This window comes from Lithobates pipiens, unplaced genomic scaffold (assembly GCF_037356315.1).
Source record: "Lithobates pipiens isolate NorthernLeopardFrog02 unplaced genomic scaffold, aLitPip1_a1.2 Scaffold_18, whole genome shotgun sequence".
Classification (NCBI taxonomy): domain Eukaryota; kingdom Metazoa; phylum Chordata; class Amphibia; order Anura; family Ranidae; genus Lithobates; species Lithobates pipiens.
This window is the reverse complement of record NW_027507758.1, coordinates 483,759,082-483,778,276: the sequence shown is the minus strand read 5'-3', so window position 1 is coordinate 483,778,276 and position 19,195 is coordinate 483,759,082. Positions and strand designations below refer to the sequence as shown.

Here is a 19,195-nt window from a genome sequence, read left to right as displayed (position 1 = left end):
GAGGCCCCCAATTTACCCCCAAAAAAACTGGCAAACTTATTGACTCGTGTATAAGCCGAGGGTGAGACATGCCTGTCCATCCCTGTGTGTGTGTCCGTCCATCCCTGTGTGTCCGTCCATCCCTGTGTGTCCGTCCATCCCTGTGTGTCCGTCCATCCATCCCTGTGTGTGTGTGTGTCCATCCATCCATCCATCCCTGTGTGTGTGTGTCTCCATCCATCCATCCATCCATCCCTGTGTGTGTGTGTCTCCATCCATCCATCCATCCATCCCTGTGTGTGTGTGTCTCCATCCATCCATCCATCCCTGTGTGTGTCTCCATCCATCCGTGTGTGTGTGTGTGTGTGTGTGTGTGTGTGTGTGTGTGTGTGTGTGTGTGTGTGTGTGTGTGTGTGTGTCCAGCCTACCTTTGTCCCGAGCCTCCGTCCCGTGCCTTGCCTCCTTGCCTCCGTCCCGTGCCGTGCCTTGCCTTGCATCCGTCCCGTGTCGTGCCTTGCCTTGCCCCCGTCCCGTCCCGTCCCGTGCCGTGCCGTGCCTTGCCTTGCCTCCGTCCCGTGCCCTCTTCGTCGGCGGCCATTGTAAAATTCAAAAGCTGCGCCGCCGCCTTCGCCTGTGATAGGCGGAACACTGAATTTCCCAGCAGCCTGTGTTCCGCCTATCACAGACGTCGTATCATCCTCGTCCGTAGTACGAGGATGATACGATGTCCGTGATAGGCGGAACACAGGCTGCTGGGAAATTCAGTGTTCCGCCTATCACAGGCGAAGGCGGAGCCGGAGGCGCGGCTTTTGAATAGAATGGCCGCTGTCTGTCTGCTCGACACGCTGATCGAGCGGGCAGACAGCGATGACTCGAGTATAAGCCGAGGGGGGCACTTTCAGCCTCAAAAAAGAGGCTGAAAATCTCGGCTTATACTCGAGTATATACGGTACTTGGCAAGAAAGAAGATAAGATTGGTAAATATTATGTTTGTGATCACAGGTCTCTCTTTGGTTTAAAAAAAACAAAACATTTTTTCAAAAGTTTAATTACATTTACAGTTTTATGTTATTATAATACACAAGTAAGAGATTTGTATATTGTGCTGTGTTTTTCTGCATATAGTTTAGTGTATTTTTAAAGAAAATATTGTTATTGCTCTCATTGGAATTACAAAAATACCAGTCCCATGTCGAAATCGTATCCTGTCAGACAGTACCCGGCCACAAAAGGGTTACATGCCAGCAAAGTCCTTCTCTAGCAGGGTCTTCTTTTCTTAAAACATGAAAGTATTAAGATTTTAAATAGTATCATTGGCTTTCTTTTCAAATTTTCTTAGAAACTCGACCATGCGCCTCATCTCCTTGTCTGAATGGTGGCATGTGCAAGGACATAGATGACAGCTACATCTGTATGTGTCCATGGGGATACATTGGACAGAGATGTGAAACTGGTGAGATGTTCATCTATTGTGTCATATAAATGTTAGTTATAGTGTGTTAATAAAAGTGTAAATTGACGGCATAAATCTTTGCACTCAGGCTTCGTTTTTAGCATTCAAATTCAGGATTATATTCTTCCAGTAAACACCAGACATAATGAAGTGGTTTAGTACGCTAAAATTGTATGTCTTTTTTTTAGGTCAAATAGGTGAAGAGAGGTATTCCCAAATGTCGCTTCTTGTTTTTTTCCCAACAAAAGTTTATCTTTAATTGTTTTTAAAAGTGGGCATACACTGATTGAAATTTGGCCAGTTCAGTAGGGAGCGACCCCTTTATGATTAGTTCGTCCCTGCTGTACAGAAGTTGATTGTTTAATTGACTTCTGTCAAAGGGAGATGCTGAAAAACTTTCCTTGATCAGCAGGCAGTGGGAGCCAGTGTCAGAATACAATGTTCCCTCATTTGTGTGGATTGAAATCTATAGGTTTTTGTTTTTGTTTTTAAAAATAACGGGCTGAACAAAGAATTATGAGACAAAGTTTCTATTTTCTGCACAGGATTAAGGCCATGCTTGTCATCTCCCTGTATGAATGGTGCCACTTGTGAGGACATGAGTGATGGCTACAGCTGTGTCTGCACAGAAGGATATACTGGAATACATTGTGAGACAGGTGAGTAGTACATATCATTATTAATGGAGAGATGCAGGGATATTTATAAAGCTTTGTGTAATGTGTGAGGCTGGCCATACATTCCTGCTAATTAAAGTATGTCTAAGGTTGGGTGGTTGCCTGAAAGCCAGTATTGGGGGTTGTCGGAATATTTCTTTCAGATCCTCTGCTATAAAGGTTTGCAGCTCTTTGGTTATCTTTCTTATCCCTTCTAGTGCTGGATTTAATGTGGTTACGAGAGATACACGTTATTTGTTTTTTTCTCTTTGTGCTCTAGAAGTTTCTCTCTTTGGGTTTTCAAGGCAGTGCTTATGCTTGTACTGAATTTGTTGCTGTAGCTCTTGTGGAATGATTATGATGGTACTCTTATGTTTAATTCTGTCTTCTGGATTAGAGCACTTGCATTGGTATCTCGTGGCCTGGCAGTGTTAAATGCCTTGTTTGGTGTGTTGCTGTTGAAAGCTGGAACTTTGGAGATAGTTATATTGGTCAGTGGATTCTCTATATATTGAGGTGTACAGCTTGTCATGCTTGATGGATACTGTGGTGTCTTGGAAGTTTCTATGCTTGCCTAAAGGAGAAGTAGGGCTCTTTTGACCCTACTTCTCCTGTGGATCACAGGAGTGCAGTTGGTTCTGCACTTCTGTGACCCAGAATCAGCCAAAAGTGGGCTTATGTCACTGAGCCAGGCCAGGCTCTGGAGAGATTCCAGCGTTAATGTTGGATCCACCCAGATGCTTGGAATAGCAGCTGGCGCAGCCTTTTAGGCTACTGCTGAGAGCCTGAGACAGCCACACCCGCACAGCCCAAAGGGGCAGAGCAGAGAGCTGGTGACTGACAGTCAACCAGCTCTCTGTTTACTGAAGGACAAGAACTGAGAGATCAGCGGTATTTGATTGCTCAGTACTCGGTCTTAGAGGTGGTGGGGGACAGATGTAGCATTGGACCAATGCTGCATCCACTTAGGTAAGTTTGGCAGTTTGTTGTTTAATTTTGCCACACTTCTCTTTTAAAAAGTCGATTTTTTGTTTGATTTGGTAGGTGAATGTATTAAACAGTATGTGAAATTTTCGTTACTTTTTCTTCACCTTATGCCGTATGATGAAAATACAATTAATATAGCAATATTATATATGTTTAGCTTTTGCTGTATGCTGTTAAGGATTTTGTCCTCCAGGTCTGCCATAAATAGCTTGGCATACTGGGTGAGAGTAATGCTGCGTACACACGATCAAACTATCTGCCCGTGTGTGGGCTCCAGCAGACTTTTTTTCCCCAAAAGTCTGGCGGACTTAGAAAGTAGTTTTGACTCAAAAATTGTCTGCCGGACTGCGAGTGTGTGTGTGCTAGTCTGCCGGACTTTTGAAATCAACGGACTTTCCCGCACACGGAGAAAAGTCTGTTCATTTTGAACACGGCTCCAGGTGGCCGGGACTAGCGAAGGAAGTCAATGTCGCCACCTTCGGCAGCAACATTGACACGTATCTGGCCCCGTCACCTGGTATGGACTTAAAGTGGAAGCCCTACGCCGAAAAAACGTCCATATCACACCCTTATCCGAGCACGCTACCCGGCCGGTCAGGAAAGGGGGTGGGGACGAGCGAGCGCCCCCCCCCCCCTCCTGAGCCATGTTGATGAGGACAAGGGCCTCTTCCCGACAACCCTGGCCGTTGGTTGTCGGGGTCTGCGGGCAGGGGGCTTATCGGAATCCGGGAGCCCCCTTTAATAAGGGGGCCCCCAGATGCCGGCCCCCCACCCTATGTGAATGAGTATGGGGTACAATGTACCCATACCCATTCACCTGGTGAAAAAAAATAAAAAAAAAAAACACAACACAAGGGTTTTAAATCATTTATTGCACAGCTCCGGGGTTCTTCTTCCGTCTTGGAAGTATAGTTTATACTGTTGTCGACAGGAGAATTGGATACTGGCAAACAAATGTAGCGGTGCCCCTGCCCTCCAGAGGTCTGAAGGTGACCTTCAGAGTCAGGGGCAGCTAACATTCCTCCTCAGGGTGCAGGTCACTGGGCATGGGGGTGTAATGCATGTTGGAAACATGGGTGCCTGTCACATTTTTTTAATGCAACAAAAGAGATTTTATTGTCTCATAATAAGAACTGGGGAAGAGAGGGTTTAGGGCCAGGACACCCTTAGGCAGATGCAAAAGCAATTGGCAGACTCCGCGGACCAAAAATAGTAATAGGCAGACAGTGATACGGGTAGAGGGACTTTAAGCTGGATCCAGCACACTGAATTTGTTGAACTGCTGTCTCCTATAGCAACTGAACTTTCAGCAGTCAATATAGATCTGCTAACGTATAGATCTGCACACTGTTTAATTTATCTTGCACATGAGCGGAGACCCTGGTGGACATGCCTGGGGTGAGCTCTGGCTATTAGAGCACACACCCAGAGCCTTAACGTCCACCGGAGCGCAACAGACCTCACCGGAGGCCCTGGACACATCAGCGGACGCTGGGGCACACAAGCTGAGCGGGTGCGCCGTCCGCGGAGCTCCGGCCACCCAGCAGGAAAGTCCGAGGCTTCGGCCTGCACGGAGGAGCGGCGGCCATCTTGCTCCACCCGGAGGCCAAGCTCGGCGGAATTCGAAGCCCAGGGGCAGTCTTTTCACCCGCGGAGTACCGGGGACATCCAGCCTGCCACCTGGGGCCTAAAGATTTTTCTAAGTCGCCCGCAGATCACCCAGGAGGGTCCTGGTAAGGGACGGCGTCCATCTTGGTACACTTGTGGCCTCTCTGTCCTCCCTGGGCTCAATCCGCCCCCATCCACCCTCAAGAGCACCCTGGCCTGATCACTGGAGACCCCCAAAGGGGTTGTTAGGGGGACATTTGCTTGTGTATGATTGTATTTGCAGCCAGGTCCCTGGCTATTGAGACTTAGAGAGGCGGCCATCTTGCTACACCTCCATCTCTTCTGGGCCCCACCCTAAGCCCACCCCCTGGAAATCCTGGCCTGGCAGTCTGTTGCCATAGACGGGGATACCCTCACGGTTCTGCCCCCCCCCCCCCCGTTAATGCACGGGCTGCTGATATGGCCCCAGAACCCAAGAAAGGCGGCCATCTTGCTCCACCCAGGCTGCTGTATGCACGCATACTCCTGAGCTTCCACATTTATATGAGCCTGGATCTCTACATACACAGCCACAAAAGCAGCCCAAACAGATAAGTGCCCATCTGGGGTCTCCGCCCATTCATCTCCGCAGAAAAACGGATTAATTATGTCTAAGAAATGTCCTGCTGAGCCCGTGACCGCCCATAGCAAACAGGCTCTACCTCAGCCATTGCACGTCCATGAAAAGCATGTCCACGCACAGCTCTCGATCTACTGAGTCAGCGGACCTACAACAGGGCACAATCCAGCGATACCAGCTCCGCACGTCTCAGTCCGATCCCTGCACTCCCAGAGACAAGATGGCGCCCACACAAAACCCAGATAAGAGCAAACTCCCTCCTCCTATTCAGCCGGCAACGGACAGGGGCGAGGAATCCGATGACCCCCCCAACCCAGCACTTGGACCATTCAAGTGTAGCATCCAGATCTGGCACATCTACTGTCCCGCTTCCAGATGCAGGCCCTGGAGCTGTGGCCCCTCCAACAACAGGAGACTTACCTAGATCCGAAGCCTCGACTCTTCTAGCGGCCTTTCCGAGCAGAGTTTGAGTCCTGGGCGGTCAAAATGGAGTCCTCACTCCACAGGGACCTTCAGGCCATCCAACAGCAGGTCTCCACTAATCAGACAGCAATCTCTGCCCTAACTGATACCCAATCTGATCATGCAACCCGCATCACGTCCCTTGAGTGGGTTTCCAAGGAACACCTGCACCGTATTCGTCAACATCAACTGCGCATAGAAGACGGGGAGAATAGGAGCTGCAGGAATAATATACGACTACAAGGCATACTGGAGGCCACGGCGGGTACGGACTTGAAACCATCTGTCACTGCCATCCTCAACCTAGTCCTGGGGAGAGAGGCCTTGTCCCCTATTGAGATAGACCGGGTGCACAGAGTGGGGGGTCCCAGGAGGGAACATAACGACCGCCCACGTGACGTCCTATGCAGGGTTCACTATTTCACCCTGAAAGAGAAAATTATGCGCAAAGCATAGCGTTTGGGTCCTGTGGATTTTGACAGTTCAGCTATCCACCTATACCCAGACCTTTCTCGCAACACCTTCCACATGCGCCGAATGGTCTGCCCACTGCTAGACCTGATACGTCAAGCCGGAGCAACCTACACCTGGGGACACCCCTTCAGTATCAAGGTGACCAGGGCCGAACATAAGTTTGTCCTTTCTGATCCGGATCAAATTCCAGCCTTTTTCAATTTTTTTGAGCAATATCCAACTGATGTACCTAACTGGCTGGACCCGCCAGACGACCACGCTAGGGTACAAACTCGTGACCATCTTCGACAATGCCGCAGACTTTCAAGGTATGCATCGCACTCTGTTGATCCTGGACCACGTCACCCTATCTCTCCGGAAGATTAAAGTAACTCCAAGAAACCTTTTGGACTTATCTCAATGCTCATACTATGACTAGCACCATCTCAATATCATGCCTACCCCTTGTCGCCTGGACAGGTCGCATTTTTCTTTTTTGGGGCAGTTTTTCTTTTTTACTGTTTCTCCCTCTCATCTTACTTGTCCCTCCATATAATCTGTTGGATATGCCACGATGGGAGATGGGGTGGTCGGTTGCATACGTTAATGCCTCAAGAAAGCTGGTGCACCAAAATGATGGACCTTCTCCCTGCCCTTTGTTAGTGTATTGGAACTGACTGGGGTTCGGGAGAGGCAATAGAACGGCAGGTTGCTAATGCTTGATCTCGATATGTCAATGTTGTGTTTCTAATATACTTCACTGTACAGGTCTGCTCGCCGAATGTTTAGCGGTCATGACCCACCTGGATATGGATGGAGAGGGGACAGATGGACCGGCCGGGTTCACGGTCTCTTGCCAAAATCCATGTGGGCTTCCATAGTTATCTACTCATGGTTTCTTATAAACCGGATGATTTTACCCTAACATGCTCTCAGTATTATTACATGGATCGATTCCAGGGCCCCCTGTTGGGGTAAGTGGTTAACATATGTTAAAAATGTTTGCTCCCTTCTTGTGAGGTGTCTCACGGACTGATGTCTCCTCTGTGGGGGGGGGGGGGGACTGGGCCAGCGTGGAGCTATTTGCCCATGTAGTCCGTTGCCTCCCTCATGGAGGACCCGTTGTGTGCTCTGTATTAATGTTTTGTTCTACTGATGTGCCTCAGTGAAGTTTTACATGCCTGTTGTGCTACTGGGCTCACATCTCAGATTCTCCACTTCGACCCCTGACCCTCAAGAGGCGGAGCACGAATAGTGCCTGTTTCTGTGATTTTTCACATTGGTGTCCCGTTCTCGTGGACCCCTTAGATGTGCCAGGCTCCTTAGCTAGGTGCCCTCCTTCGTTAGGTGTTTTTTTTTTCTCTCTTTAATTTTGTACTAATATACTTTCTGCTACCTTTTAAATTCCCCCTTCCATACTCCTCCTCCCCCCCCCCCACCCCTCAGTCTAGACCCTGATTTTCTTATCCTCATTCCACTATGGCCCACACAGTACTATCTCGTCCTCGCCTGAAGTGTTGCTCGTACAATGTAAATGGCCTCAATATTGCATCCAAGAGAGGACAAATCTTGTACCAAATGCATAGTCAACGTATTACTGTTACAGGAAACACATTTCCACACAGACTTCACCCCCTCCTGCTCCAACAGGTACTTTAAGGGATGGTTCCACAGTACAAACTCCTCTCAGAAAACTAAAAACGTTTCTATTGCCTTCCACAAAATGCTCCCGATTGCCCTGATAGACCAGCTGTCGGACCCTCAGGTAAGGTATGTGTTTGTTAAGATCTCCATATGGGGCACCAAATTCACTATAGCCAACCTCTACCTACCAAACACTAACCAAATTTCGACTGCTCTGCGATACATGAAGATCTTGTCAGAATTTGCAGAGGGTAAACTAATCATAGGCGGGGATTTTACGCCTCCCTAGACCCTCTCTTAGACTCGTCCACCTCTCGCTCATCCGTATCCTTTACTAAGTTGAGGGCTTTTAAACGGACTATGTACGACCTCCGTTTAATCAACGTCTGGCGTGTTCTGTTTCCTACATATCGCAATTATACCCACTTCTCACAGGTCCATCACTCCTATAGTCGTATCGACTACTTTCTTTTTGACCATAGCTGCTTACATTGGTCACCTAAATGTGAAATAGACTCAATGGTCTGGTCTGACCACTCGCCTATTTATCTGACACTGTCTATCCCTTCCACACCAGAGGGAATGGACATGGAGGCTGAATGATCCCCTTCTCGCAAACCCTGAGTGTTCCCACAAGGTTTCAGAAACCATTTCTAATTTCTTATTGGATCATGCCTTGGACACCACCTCACTACCCTTACAATTGGAGGTGCTTAAAGCTGTCCTGCGAGGAATCTTCATCCAGGTGGGGACCCGCTTGAAAAAGACTCGTTCAGCTGTAATAACCTCAGCAACACAAAAGCTTCGGGACCTTGAGACCCAACATAAATGAGCCCCTACGCTGGTGACTCTGACGGAGGTCTCGTTAGGCCGGTCCCAACTCAAGGACCTGTATGAGGCCTCAGCTGGTACTTATATGGACAGACTGGCTCTACATCAGTACCGATTCTGAGATAAATCTGGTAGACCATTGGCCCGCACCCTTCACCAAAACACGTCTTCCACTTTTTTACCCCATATTCAGGCCCCTTCTGGAGAAATGCTTAACGAGCCCTCCGTGATCTCGCAAACATTCAGAGATTTCTACCAAACACTGTACAACCTACCGTCCGACGTCACCTCTAGCCAATCCTACACTCCTACGCCTGACGGTCAGTCCTCTATCAAGGAAACTGAGCTCCCTAGATTAGATAGTGATACTATAGAAGAGCTAGAGCAAGTAATCACAGCGGATGAGGTAGTAGGGGCGATAGCAGCCACCCCTTCCAGTAAAAGCCCAGGACCCAACGGTTTTACCCCTAAATTCTACAAGACATTTGCTCCTCTACTGACCCTCTTTATGGCTAAGGTGTTTAACTCCCTATCGGAAGGCTCAGTGTTTCCTCCACAAATGCTCAAAGCCCACATTACCATTATCCCAAAACCAGACAAAGACTCTACCTTGTGTGCAAATTATAGGCCCATATCACTAATTGGAGTGGACCTGAAAATATATGCCAAAATATTAGCTACTAGAATTCAACCGCTACTCCCCCGCCTTATACATCTGGACCAGGTGGGTTTTGTTAGTGGGCGTGAGGCAAGGGATAACACCCTGAAAACACTGCTTCTTACCGACTATGCCCACACCCGTGAAATCCCTCTATGCCTTTTGACGGTCGACGCCGAAAAAGCATTCGACCGGGTCGACTGGCAATTCCTTTGGATGTCCCTGCAACAGATAGGTCTGGGTCCTAAAATGCTTTCCCGAATTATGTCCCTTTACTCCTCCCCTTCTGCCAGAATTCGGGTAAATGGTTCACTGTCTCCTACATTTACCATTCATAATGGGATACGACAGAGCTGTCCTCTATCCCCCCTTCTCTATGTCCTTGTCATGGAACACCTAGCAATAGCCTTACGCAATAACCCCAACATCTCAGGTGTATCGATAGGCCCCACTCATTCTAAGCTGGCGCTCTTCGCGGATGACCTGCTGTTGTTTGTAGCCCAACCCCACATATCATTACCACATATAATACAGGAATTCACAAGGTTTGGCATGCTGAGCAATTTTAAAGTAAACCATACTAAATCAGAAATCCTGAACATCTCACTGTCCCAGGAGGTCCTCCGCCAGGTCTCCGCTAGGTATCCATTTAAAACTGGCTCTACCTCCATACGCTACCTCGGAATCCAAATACCCATGGAGAGATCCCAATTATTCTCTCTGAACTATGCACCCCTTCTGCTTAGAACCAAGAAGAATCTCTCGAACTACGCAAAAAAAATGCCTATCGTGGCTAGGCAGAGTGAATGCCCGAAAAATGGACGTCCTCCCTCGGTTTCTCTATCTGTTCCAAACAATTCCCATTTCCATACCCTCCTATTTTTTTAAGAAGCTCTGCCAACTATTCTCCGCCTTTATTTGGGGAGGGGCTCGTCCCCGGATACGCTATGAGACTTTATCGCTCCCCAAGTTTTGTGGCGGAGCAGGAGCTCCAGATGCCTCCATATACTATAGAGCAGCTGTGCTCACGCATATACTTAACTGGTTTCATAATTTCTCCTCCAAATTGTGGGTGCAGATAGTGAACCATATTAACCCAATAGATCTCTGTGTTTTGCCGTGGACGCCTACTGAATTCCTGAAAGGAGAAGAACCCCTGAGCGACCTCAACCGACAAACCATACAAATCTGGACCCGAATGAATTCCTCCAAGACCCTATCTCCCCTGAAGGGACCCATGACTCCATTATTTGGGACTCTGGCTTTTCCACTGGCCCTAAGGGGAGCGAATTTTGGACCTTGGTGTAAGGAGGACCATAGGCGACTTGCCCAAGTCCTACGTTCAGACCCCTCTCTGAGTCAAGACGTTCCCCCAGACTCATCTTCTCATACCTCGACGCATTGGCTGCAGAGGCAACAGGTGATTTCCTTCATTCGCACCTTCCCATCGTTACCTAACGTACTCACTGACTTAACAGACTTGGAGGACATGCTGCTCCAGGCCACCCCTCCTACACATGTAGTCTCTCAATTATATTCTTTCTTGCCTACGGCTTATAATCCTGACCTTCCCCCATACACACAGGCATGGAAGGAAGACCTGGGCCACTCCATCTCACCTGTAGACTGGCAAAAGTGCTTCATACTGACTCACAAAATGTCCCTAGCCTCCAACTCTCAAGAAAAGGGGTTTAAGCTGTTGACCCATTGGTACAGGTGCCCTTCGACTTTGCACCGGATAAACTCTGCGCTTCCGGATACTTGCTGGCATTGCTTGTCATCTAGGGGAACCTTACTTCACATTTGGTGGGAATACCCCCCTGTGAGGAAGTCTCATTAGACCGTGATGGTGACACATACAGAGCTTCATCCCCAAAGGGGACGTGGCCAGAATAGGTACAACAGCCCTAGCCTACCTGTAATGAGTGGGCATCACTCGTTGAGAGGATAATGGTGCGCACATACTCACTTTACCTTGGAATAGGCACTGTAGGCGTACAGGCTCTTACACCATACTACACAAAATGAACCTCAAGAATTCATATTAACCTAGAGATAGTTTGACCCCATTGTAGCAGAGTTGGATTTTTCTGCTTATCTGTCTATGTATCAATGTAAAACAAATATGTTGGATTATTCTGTACTCCCTTTTTTTTTTTCTACCATGTCTTTTTCTTATCTCAATAAAAATAAGATTGAATTAATTTATCTTGGACATTCTACATTGGCACTGCTAAACACAAAATTTGTTGCACGCTACTCGTAGACGCTGCCACACACTAAGCGGTGGTTCTGCCCACTTAGTGTACACATAAAGATGTATGTGTGTGCACTTTCACTATATCTCCCACAATCTGCCTTTGAGATTCGCTACATCTTCTTGCAAAGTTCAGGGTCTTCCTTCTTACTACTGTCTTACAGTGACCTGGCTAAAAACAGCCATTTAACCTCCCCTGATTCCGCAGTTGCCCCATGAGCACCCATTTTGGGATTTTCCTCACTTCTCATACTGTTATTGTGCCGTATAACAAGTGTAAAAGAAGTGGTCCTGCAGTCCCTTCTAGCTCACAATTCACTAACAGTTTTGGGTGGCTTGCAGTGTCACTCCTAAAAGTTCTGACTCCAAATCACTGACCATTGCTAGTGTCTTTACCCTCCTTAGAACTTTCCCTGGCTCCCTCAGGAGTGTCTCCCCTGTTTCTGTGCCCTATCCTTCAGAGTCTGTTTTGCATTCAGGGCGAGTTCACACCATAAAATTGCAGTCTATATGCGTTCCAGATGCTTTTCTGCATTTGCGTTTTTAATACATTCCATTGATGTTAATGTGCTTTTGGTGCGTTTTTGATGCAACCCAGTGCATTTTTTCTCTCTCTCTTTTTTTTTAATCTTCAATATGTGTGTTCCAGTGCATTTGTGGTGCATTTAGGTTTGTTTTACTGTGTTCTAGTGTGTTTTTGACACATTTTACAGCGTTGCAGTACAGTCCATTACAGGAAAAATGCAGCATGTTCTACTTTTGTTTCTGGAACTGGAACACACTGGAACTGCAAGCACTGGTGTGAACTATGACATTGTACATTGTAAACCATATAACTTACTTTCCATGCTTTTTTGATGCCGGAAAAAAACTCACTGGACTGCATGTGGTGTGAACTGGCCCTCAGTTGCAGCTACTTTGGCACTCTCAGCTGGGGAGGAAGACTGTAATCTGTTCTTTTTGGAGAAATCTGTACCTGAGGTGGTTCAGTATCCCAGGCTTATGAATCCAATTTTGGCCCTTATTGTCCCAGTGTTCCATATCTTAACCTGGAGCAAGCTGTGCCCAGTTATTCTAAGGTTATTAGTTTGGGATCCCTTAAGAGTCCCCAAATTATTCTCTGTACACTTGTTAAAGCATCCTGATGTACTGCTTCCTACCTGGGATCTCTCTTCGCACTGTTGCCCAATCAGCTTATCCAGCGCACTCCAGCTGCCCCCTGCTACCCTGCTACCCAGCTACCCAGCAGCAGCACTTGGCAACCTCTGCACCTTTGGGACCGTACTCCCTGTCTCACTCCCAGGTGTATGCTGCACTTAGCTGCAAGGGGCGCCCTCTCAGCAATCCGGCCTCACACCTAGGACTTGACAAGGCCATTTTCCCTTGACTACAAAGTTGGATGCTTGCTCGCAGTTGGAATCTCGTAGCATTTAAAACTCGTTGAGTGAGAGCTCGGGGTAGAAGTGGGGGGGTCCTATGATCAGGGCCAGTGGGAAAGACCTTGTCATTAGGGATGTTAGTAGGGTGGCTTGGTAACATTGTCGCAGTATGTTTTCTATCAGTGGATGGGATTTTAACTCTTGGGGGAGGGACACTTAGCACCATATCGCAGTTTTCAGGGGGATTTCGGTCTGGCTCAGTTCTATCTGTGCCCATAGTTTTGACTTGAAATGGCATTGCCAATCAATAGCCCTGCCAAGGTGGATTGCTTGGCAGTGCCAGGCCTCAAAGTTGTTTCAGGAGGGATAATTGGTTGCGGGGGATGTGAGGTTTCTTGTGTGCCCACACAAAGTGCTTGGACCTGTCTGAAGTAAGTGGAAGGTATCTTAATAGATAGAGCCTGAAAAAGGTATAGATTTTGTGGTAAAATGCTCATATTTAGTAGGTTACACCTCCCGAAGTGTAGTACTTTTTCCAACAATATCCGAGTTTTAATCAGTAACGGTGGGAAGTTGTATTCATATAGATGGGAAAGGTCAGAAGGGGTATGTGTGCCTAGATATTTCAGTGTGGTCGTCGTCCATTTAAAGCAAAAATTGGACTGCATCATTGAGAGGGTATGTGGCAGTAATGTTATTCCCATTGCTTCCGACTTGGTAAAGTTAATTTGCAAGTTGGAAAGTGCTCCGTAGACATTAAATTCCATAAGTAGATTTGGTAGTGATATCATCGGGTTTGTTAATGAAAAAAGTAGGTCATTGGCATAGGCAGAAATTTTTGGGGTTTGATCTGATCGTGGATAGAAAAGGTTCTAGTGAGAGGGCAAATAAAAGAGGGGATAAAGGACATCCCTGCCTCGTTCCATCCTTAATCAGGAAAGGGTCAGAAAGGACTCCGTTCACCTTTACTTGGGCTGTTGGGTTGGAATAGATCTTGGATACCAGACTTAGCATCACACCCCCTCTCTCCCCCCCCCCCCCCCCCCAGACCAACATGTCGGAGCAGTGAGAACATGAATGTCCAATTTACTCGGTCGAATGCCTTTTCGGCATCTGTGTTTAAAAAGACACACGGGGTGTTTGTGGATTTTGCAACATGTAAAAGATTTAATACCTTGGTCGTATTGTCTCTTGCTACTCTATAAGGTATGAAGCCAGCCTGTTCATTGTTACTTCTGAAGCCGCGATGACGACTGAAGGCACACTAACTGAAGCACCGGCGTGTACATGCCATTGCTTCAGTGTGCATGTGCCGATGATGGGATACCCTCACTTTGGGTAGGTTTCTGCTCACTTCCTGTTTTGGCTATGAATCAGGAAGTGAAAAGAAATCTCATGAATTGGACATAGATACAGTGCCTTGCGAAAGTATTCGGCCCCCTTGAACTTTTCAACCTTTTGCCACATTTCAGGCTTCAAACATAAAGATATAACATTTTAAATTTTTTGTGAAGAATCACCAACAAGTGGGACACAATTGTGAAGTGGAACGAAATCTATTGGATAATTTTAACTTTTTTAGCAAATAAGAAAATGAAAAGTGGTACGTGCAAAATTATTCGGCCCCTTTACTTTCAGTGCAGCAAACTCACTCCAGAAGTTCAGCGAGGATCTCTGAATGATCTAATGTTGTCCTAAATGACTGATGGTGATAAATAGAATCCACCTGTGTGTAATCAAGTCTCTGTATAAATGCACCTGCTCTGTGATAGTCTCAGGGTTCTGTTGAAAGCGCAGAGAGCATCATGAAGACCAAGGAACACACCAGGCAGGTCTGTAATACTGTTGTGGAGAAGTTTAAAGCCGGATTTGGATACAAAAAGATTTCCCAAGCTTTAAACATCCCAAGGAGCACTGTGCAAGCGATCATTTTGAAATGGAAGGAGTATCAGACCACTGCAAATCTACCAATACCTGGCCATCCCTCTAAACTTTCAGCTCAGACAAGGAGAAGACTGATCAGAGATGCAGCCAAGAGGCCCATGATCACTCTGGATGAACTGCAGAGAACTACAGCTGAGGTGGGAGAGCCTGTCCATAGGATAACAATCAGTCGTACACTGCACAAATCTGGCCTTTATGGAAGAGTGGCAAGAAGAAAGCCATTTCTCAAAGATATCCATAAAAAGTCTCATCTAAAGTTTGCCACAAGCCACCTGGGAGACACACCAAACATGTAGAAGAAGGTGCTCTGGTCAGATGAAACCAAAATCGAACTTTTTGCCCACAATGCAAAACGATATGTTTGGCGTAAAAGCAACACGGCTCATCACCCTCAACACACCATCCCCACTGTCAAACATGGTGGTGGCAGCATCATGGTTTGGGCCTACTTTTCTTCAGCAGGGACAGGGAAGATGGTTAAAATTGAGGGGAAGATGGATGCAGCCAAATACAGGACCATTCAGGATGAAAACCTGTTGGAGTCTGCAAAAGACCTGAAACTGGGACGGAGATTTATCTTCCAACAAGACAATGATCCCAAACATACAGCAAAATCTACAAAGGAATGGTTCACAAATAAACGTATCCAGGTGTTAGAATGGCCAAGTCAAAGTCCAGACGTGAATCCAATCGAGAATCTGTGGAAAGAGCTGAAAACTGCTGTTCACAAACGCTCTCCATCCAACCTCACTGAGCTCAAGCTGTTTTGCAAGGAAGAATGGGCAAGAATTTCAGTCTCTCGATGTGCAAAACTGATAGAGATATACCCCAAGCGACTTGCAGCTGTAATCGCAGCAAAAGGTGGCTCTACAAAGTATTAACGCAAGGGGGCCGAATAATTTTGCACGCCCCACTTTTCATTTTTTTATTAGTTAAAAAGTTTCAAAAATCCAATAGATTTCGTTCCACTTCACAATTGTGTCCCACTTGTTGGTGATTCTTCACAAAAAATAAAAATTTTATATCTTTATGTTTGAAGCCTGAAATGTGGCAAAAGGTTGAAAAGTTCAAGGGGGCCGAATACTTTCGCAAGGCACTGTAGCGGGTAAGAAATTACAAGGTTATACATCTCCCTTACTCTATCCATGAAAAAAAAATGTCTTTAGTTCCACTTAAAGGGACACAGGTCCCACCCTGCTTGTGATCCTAATATTACATTTGGTCAAAACTGAAGCATGATGTAAGTGGGAGGGGTTATATTGGCTGAGTGGCACTTTTTTTTTTTTTTTTGCTACAATCCAGTTCTATCCAAAATTCAGTATAACCCATATGTCTCAGAATTATTTTGTCCCTTAAATAATGCCAACATAAAGATTTTTATGGTAAGTAAAAAAAAATATTTTTTTGAAAACATAAAACAATGAAAATTGTTTTACTTACAGTGCTATGCAACACTACATATTTGTTGGTGAGCATTTAGTTTTAATTAAGCTGTTAATCTGTTCTTTCTTGTTCATGTTTCATCAGAGATCAACCCTTGTTCATCTTCTCCATGCCTTAATGGAGGCACCTGTGTAAATCAGGGTGCAAATTACAATTGTTCCTGTCCCAAGATATTTACTGGGGAGCACTGTGAAACAGGTAAGCTAAGCATTGAAACGGGTAAGCCAAGCATACACAGCATTCTTTTATACTCTGTATATGGGCATAATCTGGAAAATTTATCCAGCAGGGCAAACCTGCAATGCTATACTATGGTATTCAGATTTCCATGGGAAATGCTGTACTGTGCCATTCTTATTGATATTAGTACAGAATTCAGTTACATCAATAAAAATCAAACAAAAGTTCTAACCTTTCCTTATCCTATAGTAATTAAACGTAATCGTACAGTACAGGACACAGGCTGGATATTCTCAGACCTTGAGTTATAGACTGTTACCTTCAGGTGATTGGTCACTGACTAAGCTCTTGAACAAACCCCCTGGGAATACCTCTAACCTTGCCCCACTCAGTAAAACCTCAGTCTTTTGCTATTGTCCTTAGGCTATAGACCTCTTTCCCTGATGTAAATGTTTCTATGCTCAACTAGTTTTTACTTCAAATTCTTCAATCAACTCTTCATTGTCTAATGCTATAACATTAGATTGGTGTAACCTCAGTAATGCCTTGGGAACCGTACCTATGCTATGGGGCTGGCCTGTAATGATGTTTCTGGCACTGGATCCAGCTTTGGTTCTCACCTTGGCAATGAGTGCAACATGTGTAGTTTAGCCACAGGGTGCTAAACAGGTCCAGGGCTGTGGTACATTTCTATGGTTTTCAAACCATGAAGACCTCTGCAATGGTATGCCTACTGTGATGTGCGAAGACTGGACCCATACAGGGACCAGCAACATAAAAGGCAAGACAGGCTTGTCCTGTTATCGGACCAATACTGTAACCTTATAGAAAGTATGATACTTAATGTGGTTGTAAACCCACTCATTTTCAGGCAGTCCCCAGTGTTTGATAATGCTATGTGCCCCATGTGTGTGCTTTATTAAAAAATTTTGTTTTATAACTTATTTCAGAGCGCCGCTTGGTGCTCACGTGACCAGCTGCCATTCTCTCTCCCGATCTGACAGCTACAGTGGGTGGGGCTGAGAATCCCATCACTCTGGAGGAGTGGAGGAGAGCTGTGGGCCGTCACGTGAGGGATGAGTGGCGCTCTGAAATAAGGTATAGAACTGCATTTTTTTAATAAAGTACACACACTGGGCACAAAGCATTATCGAACCCTGGGGATTGCCTGAAAGTTACAAAGTTATTTTAGCAGCAGGAGGAGAGGGGCAGGCACTTACACAAGCTGACAGGTAGGAAGGGAGGGGAAGAGAACAGAGGAAAAATAGTAGATGAAGGAGGCATGTAAACTGACCACGGTATCAGGGGCTCATCAGCCATGATAAACGTGGTCAGTTTACAGAAGGAAGGGCAGGATCAACCAGGTATTTTAGGCGATACAAATGGCCAAATTACACAGCACAAGCACTGTACTGTTATTCATGCTTTAAAGAAACAGGATATTTTTTTTTTTTTTTTTTTTTTTAGGGTAACAAACACTTTAATATTTCTGCTACTTGTAAATTAGTGTCTCTGTATTTGTTTTCACATTAAAACTATCAGGAAACCAGAAATGTGTTTGACTTTATTCACTATGGAGTGTTTAAACTTCCAAACTTGGCTGTAAAAATTCCTGATGGAGAGGTAAAACAGGGTCACTATGTATTTCTGTAAAAAACACTTTACCACTTAGAGCTTAGTCTCAGGTGGATACCTAGGTGTCAGATTACTTCACAAGTTGCACTATTACCAAGATACCCAGAGCCCTTATAAGGTACTTAGTTACTTCCTCTCTCCCTTTTGTCATGAGAACTTTGCTACAGCTCCCGTTGCTGTTACTCACAACCAGTGAGGAGGGAGCAGAGGGCGAGGCCGAGCCCTGTTCTGTGTGTCTTATAGAGACAAAGAGTGTGGCTCGGGAGCACGCATGCATGAGTGCCCCCTATAGCTAGCGGCTTGCTATGAGGGCACTCAGTGGGGGTAGAGGAGCCAGGAGCACTGGCGGGAGACCTGAGAAGAGGAGGAATGTGACTGCTTTTTCCAAAACCATTGCACAGAGAAGCTAAGTGTAACATGTTTAACTAATTTTATTTTTCACGCATTGTCTGAATATGTGATTTAAAGGAGACTAAACTGTATTTGAGCACCACAAACTGAATACACTATTTTAATTAATTTTGAATATTCAAAGCAAACTCACCCATCCATCCTTTTTTTTGTGGAAAAATTGCATTGAAAAACACCCTCTAGCATTTCCAGCCACTGCCTTCTTGAATACGGGCAAATGATTTGTGTAGCATTTACTTACTGAAATCCTTAGACTAGGCATACTGGCAGGAGGGTGTGCTTAGTTGAGAAAGCTTGTCCATCTCCTCTAGATGAGAGAAATAATGCCTGTGAAGACTCCCAGGATTGGAGAAAAGCCAATGAAGCACCAATATTTAAAAAGGGCTCAAAATACATTCCTGGGAATTACAGCCCAGTTACCCAGTTATCAATAGTATGCAATCTCTTGGAGGCGATAATAAGGGACTATATACAAGATTTTAGTAATGAAAACGGTATCATTAGCATTAATCAGCATGGATTCATGAAGAATCCTTCTTGCCAAACCAATCTATTAACCTTCTACGAGGAGGTGAGTTGCCATCTAGATAAAGGAA

General features: G+C 45.9%; 1 protein-coding gene across 9 annotated transcripts in view; it reads left to right on the top strand.

Moving 5' to 3' along the window:
• The window catches only part of SNED1 (sushi, nidogen and EGF like domains 1), a 287,199-nt gene that overhangs the window by 168,393 nt on the left and 99,611 nt on the right, over positions 1-19,195 (top strand). For all 9 annotated transcript variants that reach the window (XM_077488457.1, XM_077488453.1, XM_077488455.1 and 6 more), the window contains 3 exons: positions 1,319-1,432; positions 1,978-2,091; positions 16,458-16,571. In XM_077488457.1, coding sequence (XP_077344583.1) covers positions 1,319-1,432; positions 1,978-2,091; positions 16,458-16,571 — 342 coding nt within the window. The remainder of the gene's footprint in view (positions 1-1,318; positions 1,433-1,977; positions 2,092-16,457; positions 16,572-19,195) is intronic.